Below are 10,817 nucleotides of genomic sequence, written 5' to 3' on the forward strand. Positions count from 1 at the left end.
TGAGATATTAAACTTGATATCATAAGAATAATATAAAATTTGTCTGAATATAACTATACTACTTTGTCTTTAAGAAATCATTAAGCAAAGTAAGTAACACAATAAATAAAGTCGTATTTTTTTGACAGCAGTAGTGACTTTATATTATATAAAAAAACTTGTATAAACACATTAACACTTATGGAATATCTTATACTATATAAAAGTGAAATAAATTTTCATAAAAATTTTCATAATGATAAGTATTAATGTGTTCATTAGGTTGAGCACAATTGTCGGAGAACGTCCTTAAGACAGTCTTGATAAGATTCGATTATGAATATCGGCCTAAGTGAGAAGTAGATATTGTTTGCACTGTGGTGTTTCCGCCAGCTCTTAATTGGCATTAGCAATATAGTAGTATTACATATAAACATATATGCTATTGCTAGACACAATTGCTTTATTTACCATTCCAAGGCTGTGTTCTAAATTTACTACCAGCACTAAAATGCTGCAATTTACGTGCATTATAAATTTTCAATATTGGTGAGTCTTCACTCAGCATTCGTATACACGTTATTTGCAGATATATATCCATCTTTTGAAGCTTTCTTTAATTTCACATACTCAATATTGTTTGTGCATATAATACGCTTGCTGCACTGTCGTTTGGTCCATACAAGCTAAAACTTTTGTATTAAGGAAATATATATGTCAGGTGACAGTTCTACGGTTGAAAAAAATATAAGTTTTAACGTTTTTTTTCGATTTTAATATAAAATCTATTGCAGCATTAAATTTTGCGTCTACTTTAAAATCCTGTAAAAGGATTTGTGATTTCGTTCAATAAATTCGGAGATTTATAATCTGCAAACTCACGATAATTTGGCCACTCCCCAGCATCCCCTTGATAGTTTTGTTTAAGATACATTTTTTTAAATCTTTAAAAAATTGTATTGTAAAAATGTATGTATGTATGTGTGTGTTTGTGTGTGCGTGTGTGTTTATATTTTATAAATAAATGATGTTAAAAATGTTTGATTTTTGGGTCTTCTATGAAACCTTAATCACAAAAAGTTGTGATTTGGGACCAATATAAAATAATAAAAATAGTTTCGTATTTTAGAAATGCGGGGAAAGTAGATTTTTTTATGTTATATGTGTTTCCTTTTGTAAGTTGAATTTTAGTATACAATGTTAGAACTTATCATGAATTGGATATTGCGAAGTTACTTTGCCAATCACAGGTTCTTGGTTTGGGATCTGAGATGGTCTCTGTCACAACCTCTGCATTATCCACTGAACTCTTGCGAATTAATCTGGCTTCTCATACAGGCAACAGCGCTTTGACACAGAGCGCTAATTAGTAAAAAGCCGCTTGTGGATAAAATTTATCTCCATTACCCGTTTTTCACCAATTAGCATTTGGTATCAAAGTATTGTTGCACGTATGAGAATCCGGGCTTATTTTTCCATTTTCTGCACGTTATAACATTAGCGCGTTACAACATTATATATTTACAAAATAAAGAAATATTAGTAATATTCACCACATTCCGAGTAAAAATATAAATTTTTGTCAATATAAATAACTGACTTAGAGTCCTATATTTATAAGAAAAGCGCGATTTATGTCAGTATTGCAAAAATACTAAAAATAATGAATAATGGGAGAAAACTATAGGTAAATATATATGCATGTAGGAACATGAATTCCTACATTATTTTTCTTTAAATTGTACTAATATTACAGAAAATCTTTCATGGTCTTTAATTCTCCGAGATAGTACAATTTATTATTACACTAACCTGAGTTGAATGATGTTTCGTGCTCTTTTATTGATAGAGTGTGTAACAACCAATAGTAAAGCATTTTCTAACCCAAGTTGGTGCAAACCCAATTGGGCCAAAAACGCTATTAGTTTTCGCATTCTTATTCTTTAGAGTTTGTCAACATTCGAGGGGACTTCGAGCTAACATCGAATCCGAACGAAAAATCGCGTATATGGATTATGGGATGCAGGTTGGATTAAATCTGGATCCACAAATCACGAGTCAATCGCATTAAGTGGCGAGCCACTCAGCGTCTCAGATAGAGTCCTTCTCTCTTATTAACTTTCCATTAGAAGAATTTCGACAAAATAAATCATAAGGATTCTTCTAAACAATGGTTATCTATTAAATAATAATTTTCACTATCATTAAAAAAAGGTTACATAAAAAATTCTACCAGTTAAATTGTAAAATAAACAGTAATAGCAACAAGAACATAAATGTTGATGAAATCAAATTGAAGAAATCAATCGACGAAGGTTTTTACGATACCGTTTATATTTAAAAAAAAATTAAATATCTTTTTAATAAAAGTTCTTACATAAGCATGGCATAAATAACAAGTACAAATAAATGAAAAAAATATTCATCGTAATGATTTCTTGTTATATATAGAAATTCAATTTTGATAATTTTGTATTTAACTAAATTTAAATAGAGACTTTATAGTGTAACAGAGATTCACAAAGTGTCAAGTAACATTGATATATTTTGCTGATTGGCTGGAGTAATTCGAAGTAGCTGCTATATTGAATTTACTATCCATACTTAACATCGACTCCTGTCGACTACTGCCATGAAATAAGTAAACTCATCCTTCAATATTTTGTGAAATTTAATAATATTAATAAATTTAATAAATTTATTATTCTATTATTCTATTTTTTTTATTCTATTATTCTATTATTCTATTATTTCATGCTTTACATTGAATATTGCACACTTTATGTACAGAATTTATATCCATCATCATCATGCCAACGAATTGCGCCGCATATCGCTATAGTAATAATAGCTAGTAATAACAGTGTTAATGATGAATGTAAATTCTGTACATAAGATATGCAACATTGTTTGATTGCACTAATTTAATTCAGTTCTAATGCAATCCTCGTGTAGGAACGGAAACAAATCTCAAGATTCCATTTTCCGAAATTCCGATTGCCATGAGACAGCACCTTGTAGGTGCCTTTTCATGCTAACAATCAACGCTCATTTTCAGCGTCAAAATAAATCACGTGATAAAAATTGACGAATATTAAGCGTCAATTTTGATCACATGATCTACTTTAATGCTGAAAATGAGCGTTGAACATCAGCATAAAAAGGCATCTTAATGGCAAATTCGATTGGAAGAATTAGTGCGCACTGATATTATATTAAAGCCATTGTACACTGATTTAATTTGAATATAAAAATGAAATGCAAATATTTCGAATTATGAAATATATATTTTGTCTAATAGTACAATAAAATGTATTAAATATTTCACGATTTAATCGATTTCTATGTTTATTTATAAACATCTCTTTACATTATTTTGTGTACGATGGCTTTAATGTGCACCACGGTGTGCACTGAGTGCGTCCAATCGAATTCGCTATAACTTTAACGTTTGCGTAATCAACATTTGAGCGACCTTTTCCTCATTTTTCCTGTTCACATGACAGATGTTAAAATAATCAGAGATTTATGGGTTTATCAAGTTTATCTTAAATAGGTTTATCTCTCAAACGAGATGGGACAGATCTCTCTATGGAACTCTCTATGGAAACGCATGCGCGATACACGTTAAGTGTTTCTAACAATCGGCAAGATAACAAGTGACATTCTTATCGCGTACTAATTAAAAATATCGTTTCCGAATGCAGAGATCAATTTTTAAAGGACAAGATTAAAGAATATATAATACTATTTTTCTAATTATACAATGATACAATTATATATATGATTTTGTCAAAGATATGATTTTAATATTCACGAATTGTCAGATAATCGAATGAAGATAGCAAATATTATAACTACAAAAGCACTTTGCAAAAATGTCTGAGCTTTGAAATTATTCATGTAGATGTAAATGATTGTTACGTTAACATTTGTCAATCAGTATTGATTATTGAATATGACGTGGTAAGTTTAATTCTCAAAATATGTTAAATATTATTTATGATACTTTCTAATGTTTGAATTGCGAATTTACATAAAATATTTATATTGTATATATGAACAGGAATCCTTTAAAGAAGAACTACTTGACCCAGAGACCGACTTCTGCGCCGCCACTTTTGTCTTACGCAGAAGATAAAGAATTGGACGTTGTTGTTCAAAAACTTATCTAGTACGTACATTTGATAGAAATTATTATATGTCTATAATAATCATATTTGTGCAGTGCAAGTTTTTTCTTGTTTTGTTATAATTTACAAATATATACAGCATATTTTTATTAAGTGCTGATTTTATGAACTAGATTTTATGAACTTTTGCATTTGTTTACTTAAAAAAAATATTTAAAAAAGTATTACAATATATCTATTCTCTTTTTAAGTGTGGAAAGCGCAATAAGAAAATTGATCAAGGAAATGAAAAAATATATAGGAGCTCTTACAAATTTAGACAGGGCTGATCAACGATTAAGTACAAATCTGATCAATTGTGGACTGGCACAGAATAACGATGAATGCAGGAGAATAGTGGAAGAATATTATTCTGTCGCTACTCAAGTAAAATATGATATTAACATTCTCCCTCAAGATATTGGTCATATTCAGCAGAATGTCTATTTTGTAATGAAAGTCTCTTCATTGGTAGGATTATTCCTATACAGTGTTTATTACCTAGAATTTTCAGGGGATTCTTATCCTTAAAAATCAGGGATTTTCATCGAATTTTATCAAGGAAACAGGACATAGGAAAATTTTTGAAACTTTAAATTGTACTTTTAAATTTAAATTCTATCTTTTTCTGAAAACATTATTTCTTTGATTGTTTTTTTTCTTAATAATGCAAATTTTGATCAATTAGTAATGAGAATAGTTTACACGTACATGTATTCACACACATTCTTATGTATATTTCGCAAGATTTTATTTGAAAAATTAGAGTAAAACAGTGTAAAACACTATATTTAATATTATATAAAAATATTTTATACTATTTAATATTTTATACTATATTGTAGTGAACCTACCTTTCTCATATTATCCTATAAGTTTCGTGGTTTCAATTTTAGAAAATGGTCTCGTGGAATCTCTCTTATAATAATATATAATTCAATATATAATTTTTAATATATAATTCAAATTGTTTACAGTCTAAGTTATTTCAAAGTTGCATTAAAAACTTCTAATTTTATTTGGAAAAATCTATGAATTTTTGAGGAATTCTTTACAAGATTTCAATAAATGTTCTGCTTTAGATAAAGTTAGATGCGAAGAAAACTTTCAAGAGTTACAAAAAATAAACATTCTTTCACTGAAGGCATAATATTATAACTCATGCTACATTTCGTTATTAGGTAGGAAAGAACGTTCAAGAAATTAGCAACTTATGCCATAAAACGTTTATAGAACCTCTGAAAAAGTTCAGGAATGAATTTATTACCATTGCTGCGGCGATAGCAAAGCGTGAGGATCTAGTAACCACGTGGAAATATGTATACAATCGTGTAAAAAAATTACAAGAGAAAAAAGACAAAACTGCGAATCACATCGCGAAACTTGAAAGAGAACGACGAGCAGAGGAGACGGCTGCTAAAGAATTGAAGAGTATACATGCTCAATTACTCACGGAATTGCCAACGTTTCTTGGAAAAAGATTGGAGTATATCAATCCGAGTATTCACGCTGTGATTATGATACAATTAAATTATTACGGACATGCGACGCAGTTGTATACACAATTGATGCCTATTAAGTATTCTTCTGAATTCACATCAAGCACAATAGTACCTGAGGAGGAACATCAGCGAGTTATAAATACTGAATTAAATAGATTGCGAGCGCTAACTATAGTAAAGGATCACTGAAGTACAACACATTCCTCTAAAAATTTCTGAAACAATGTGTAATATATATATATTTTTTTTATACAATTATTTTTAAATAAGAATGTATTCATTTTTAGCACGGTATAATCAAGCAAACAAATAAAAATGTTTATTTTTATGAAATAATTAAATAGCCAAGTAAATATACTAAATATATTTATTGCTTGGCAGTATATACATCGTGAAATCTTTTGCGAAAATGTGCAACTTTAAGATGGAACCATTCCTTGTTTTCTTTTTATTTCTGCACCCATTCGCCGATTATGATTGCCATGTGTAGCCTTGTATACATTTTTTCTCCTATTGACTGGTCCGTTTTTATCTTGCTTATCACCTTTGGATTTACCTTAAAGAAAAAAATTGTAATCTGTAATCTGAACTATTTGGGATACTTCTCAATAGTACGCTATTGGATTGCTAAATATATAAGAATTTTTCGACATTTGACATATTTAACAAGCAAATCAAATCAGAGAAAAATGAGATTGTGAATATTTGCTATGAATCTAATTAAATATAATAATTACTATATATAATTAGTTACTGTACAATTAATATTAATTTCAGAAATGCTATTCCGAAATGTAATAAATCAATATTTCATTGAACATATGTACATAAATGATATATTTCTATAAGTTAAAACAACAATTTTGTATATTTGCCGAGTGAAAAGAAAATGGTTCATTTTGTATCTGTATCATTTTACGTGTTTTTTAATAATTTAATCAAATTACAAGTAATTAAAAAAATGTTTGCAAATAAATTTGCAATTTACCGTTTACATTACATGCATTCTTGCCTTCTCTTGATTGTTTTCGCTGTTCAGCTTTAGCATGTAATTCCGCTGAATCTTGTACAAAATGATTACTATTTTGTATAGGTTTCTCGTCTTCTATCTCTGTATCATCCTCAGAACTAGCATTATTTTTATCGAATGTCTGAAATACCTATATGAAACAAATGTGTTGTAAAAAAAATCAAATTCATTATATATATTATAAAGATAAAGAATAATTGAACAACTAACTCTTGGAGTAGTGAAAGACCTTGCATCTATTTCTGCAGAATCGTCCTGTGCACTACCACGAATATCATGACTGTCATATGTGTCATCATATTCATCATCGTATTCATCGGTAACAATGCTGTATTTTTCATAGATATTCCTCGCTTCTCTAATTGCAGATTTGTCGTTCAACATTTCATTTGCGTTTCTGTATTTATTTGTCCTAGGAAAAAGATGTATTTAATTTTAATCAATGTCAATGTGTGCAAATTTTATCACTGCAATAACTTACTTTTTCTTTACATCTGACACATCTGTAAATTTCTCTGTCGTGACTTCAATTTTATCGTTGTAGGAAACATTCAACTCTTGAAAATCGTTAATCAGATTTGCAGTAGTCAGGTCCATAGCAATCGATGTTTCCTAAAAGCATATATAATATAATATAGATTAATTCTCGCTATTTTAACTTATTATAGCAAAGAGATTATTTTATTACTTACCATTGGATCAGGTGGTATATATGGTATTGTCCTATCTAATTCTTTCAAATTATGTGGTAACTTGTTCTCCAGAACTGCATTTACCACAGATTCAATATTATAGTTATAATTCTCTAAACATAGCTGAAAGTTTTAGATTGCACAAATTTATAAAAACACTACTCAATATTTTCTATTTAAATTTAGTACTAGTAATCGATGCGTTACTTCTCATCCGTTATTTCTATTTAATTACAAATTAATAATTAATTGAATAAATTAAATATATAACAAGTCTTACCTGTATAAAACCTTCACCATAATCGCACAAAATTTCTTTTACCTCCGAAATAAGAGACATTAAGTTGTCGGGATATTTTGAACCAGAATCTATCTTATTGTTCATGCAATTTACATCATTGGAATGTTCTTTTCGTTGATTGCTTTGAATACCGCTAGATCCAGCAACAGCTATCTATAAAATTTTTTAATAAAAATAAATCTTTAATAATAATAAATCTATACATATATATAAATCTATACATATGTATATTTGCAATATTATTACTTACATTTGTATTATTGAGTGATGCATTAGCTAACATCTTGGTATCTCCAATCGATGCATGCAATGACTGTAATATATATTTGCTTTTTATCGTATCACTGATTATTAGATATGTAAAGAAAACTAAGATTTAAAACTGTATTATGTTTATGTATAATAATATAATATTGTAAACTCTTTAAAAAAGGATACATTTCAGGATAAAGTTTAGTTATAATTTGAAGATCGGCATCAACTGGGTAAAACTGATGATAATCTATAATGAATTCTTTTTCAGAGATAGCACTTATTAGTGAATCCAAATATTTATCTACGCAATTTCTTATCTCATTTTCAGTTATTGTGTTTCTGTAACATTAGAAGTAAGTAAAAATCAAATATTTTCATTAGGATATCCATATAATTATTTTTATCATAAAATGATTTTTTCGCATACTTACATTTTTTCTTGAATTTGTAATATGGATTCATAGATAATAATTCGATAAAGATTTAACATTTCAACTCTGGTTACATCAAGACGATGCTTCAATTCAATGTACTTTGGCATATTTTCCTCGCTATATGCTAATTTGTCTAATTTTTTATACATTTCAGGTATAGTACTCCCATATATTGAAACTATCCTAGCAAACAGAAACAATATAGTGGCACCAAAATAAAAATATATTGTACATTTGAGCAAAGTGTATACGTTCACAAATAAGAGAATTTCAATTTAATAAAAATTGTCGAATATTAAAAAACTAGTTTAATAAAAACGTAAATATATTGCCAAAAATAATATATTAATTAAATGAGATATTAGTAATAAAATAAAGTCTTTTATTCACTTGTTTATGAAGTCATCTTTATGAAATATGGCAGTTACTGGAGAATAGACTCTTAACAATATAGTAAGAGTTGATGATATATCTAGAACATAGAGTATTAAATCCTCTAAATTATACAATGTCATCTCAATAGAGTCTCCTCTTTCTGAAAGCGCCACTGCTTCAGTAGCATTACTTGGACAATTTTCAAATCTTCGTTCAACATTTTCGAGAGCCTATGATAGTAAAGATAATTGACTGATTAATTCAATTGAAACAAAAATTATAAATTCAATTTTTTTTAATAAGTTTCTACTTTTGATCAACAATAATTGTTGATTATATTTTTAAAAAAATTTAACTTAGAGAAGAATTAATTATATCAATTCATATTTGTGACTAAAATAAATAAAGAACCAATAATTGAAATGTAAGATATAAAAAAATCAATGTTTTTCTTTTATCACGATTAAACAGTATACATCACCTTTATAAGGCATGGTATAGATTTCTGAAGGTCATCATTGTACATCGGTTGTAGATTAAATACGCTATCTACAATTTTCTCTACTACTTTGGTACTTTCTCTACCATACAGTTGGCATAGATCAAATATAATTGGTATCGTGAATATGTAATAGTTATACAATAGTTTTCCAAGAAATGGACGGTTCATATATTCTGCTGAACTCTGTTTATTCGTGCAGAGTCGCGCGAAGACGATAAGTACGTTACGACGAAGATTCTCTAATGCTTCGCGCATTTTTGGATCAGCAGGAAAACTTTCTAAGGTATAGAAAGGTGGGGCTTCTTGTAAAAAAGAAACTAATGTATCCATAATCGATGTATTGTATATAATATTGGACCAGAATCTAAATAAAGAAACCTATTTGTAATAATTGGAACATGTTAACTGTAGATTTATTCTTTTTAGTTGAACTTTTTGTATCATTCATCTTCCCTTTTTCTCTCTAATATGAAAAGAAAAAGAGAAATGATGAATGTGTGAAAATAATGCAAAAAATTCAATTAAAAAGAATAGATCGAGTACTGAAATTACTAAGACCTAATTATTATACCGATAAAATGGAAGAGCCAGTAACCAGTTTAAATCTTCAATTATGTAACTCACAATTTCCATCCAATAATCCTTAGCACCCATAATTTCTGATCCATCTTCATTGTATATCTCTGGTGCTATGTAACTTAGAAAATAACGCTTATCTGCCCACTTCATATTCTAAAATTTGATATTAAACAATATATAGAAACTTAAACGTTAAATAAATATGACTTATATATGCAATTATTAGATGTTCAATAAAAACAGAACATGAATTTTGAGATTTTAATTTTGTTTTTTATTTGTTAAATTGCACTAGAGCTTTTCTTCTTGCTTTTGCTGAATTTTAAATTTATTATAATTTATAATTCCATATTTTTTATTTTAACATAAAAAAAGAAGTAAGTTGAACTATATAAGTTTAGTTAAAAAAAAAACAGACCTACAGCTATTTCACGTTAAGTCTTATGCTGTATATTTCAAAGTTACTTTGTTTGAAATTTTTGTATATTATTACATTAAGTTTATACAAATATTTTTCATATAGACAATACAAGCATGTAAAAAATGTAAATTATTCTAAATTGAACATAACAGAAAGAATATATAGAAAGAAATAATCAAGTTTTATGATTATTAAAATATGACTTTATAGTACTTAAATAAAAATATATATAAGATAGAAATTAGCACAGTTCAGTACAATGACATAAAACATAGATTATAATCATGATTGTCCAGTTTTCAGATTTCGACTGAAGACTCATTTTCAAGAGCAATCTCCAGTTTTCCAGCAGATGGGAAAAATCAACAGTTGAAGTAAAATAAATATGCAATAAGTTGAAATTTTTTACAATCAGTGTATAGTTTAAAACTTTCTTCAAGAAAAAAAAAACGAGCTTTAATCCTCTTTTTTTTATTCCTGTGTTAGAATCTTCTTTTGTGAAATATTAAACATATATATTTAACTTTAAGTTCCAAGGTGTACATTATAATTCAGCTATAGAAAACAGATATATA

The 10,817-nt window shown here is 27.9% G+C and overlaps 2 protein-coding genes across 2 annotated transcripts in view; one reads left to right on the top strand and one right to left on the bottom strand.

The window, feature by feature from the left end:
* Positions 1 to 3,763: 3,763 nt before the first annotated feature.
* On the top strand, positions 3,764 to 5,867 carry LOC108692530 (bridging integrator 3-like). Its single transcript, XM_018200833.1, has 4 exons — positions 3,764 to 3,945; positions 4,046 to 4,153; positions 4,364 to 4,538; positions 5,333 to 5,867. Exons 1-4 carry the CDS (start codon positions 3,938 to 3,940, stop codon positions 5,840 to 5,842), a joined length of 801 nt encoding a protein of 266 aa, XP_018056322.1. The 5' UTR covers positions 3,764 to 3,937; the 3' UTR covers positions 5,843 to 5,867.
* Positions 5,868 to 6,005: 138 nt separating this feature from the next.
* The window catches only part of LOC108692287 (activating signal cointegrator 1 complex subunit 2), a 5,472-nt gene continuing 660 nt past the window's right edge, over positions 6,006 to 10,817 (bottom strand). Inside the window, exons 3-14 of the mRNA XM_018200480.1 lie at positions 9,814 to 9,974; positions 9,222 to 9,606; positions 8,756 to 8,970; positions 8,363 to 8,548; positions 8,115 to 8,270; positions 7,927 to 8,020; positions 7,656 to 7,829; positions 7,376 to 7,498; positions 7,165 to 7,295; positions 6,894 to 7,095; positions 6,642 to 6,813; positions 6,006 to 6,209 (exon numbers count right to left, since the gene is read on the bottom strand). Coding sequence (XP_018055969.1) covers positions 6,073 to 6,209; positions 6,642 to 6,813; positions 6,894 to 7,095; positions 7,165 to 7,295; positions 7,376 to 7,498; positions 7,656 to 7,829; positions 7,927 to 8,020; positions 8,115 to 8,270; positions 8,363 to 8,548; positions 8,756 to 8,970; positions 9,222 to 9,606; positions 9,814 to 9,974 — 2,136 coding nt within the window. The 3' untranslated portion in view covers positions 6,006 to 6,072. The remainder of the gene's footprint in view (positions 6,210 to 6,641; positions 6,814 to 6,893; positions 7,096 to 7,164; positions 7,296 to 7,375; positions 7,499 to 7,655; positions 7,830 to 7,926; positions 8,021 to 8,114; positions 8,271 to 8,362; positions 8,549 to 8,755; positions 8,971 to 9,221; positions 9,607 to 9,813; positions 9,975 to 10,817) is intronic.

This window comes from Atta colombica, unplaced genomic scaffold, assembly GCF_001594045.1.
Source record: "Atta colombica isolate Treedump-2 unplaced genomic scaffold, Acol1.0 scaffold107, whole genome shotgun sequence".
Taxonomy (NCBI): Eukaryota; Metazoa; Arthropoda; class Insecta; order Hymenoptera; family Formicidae; genus Atta; species Atta colombica.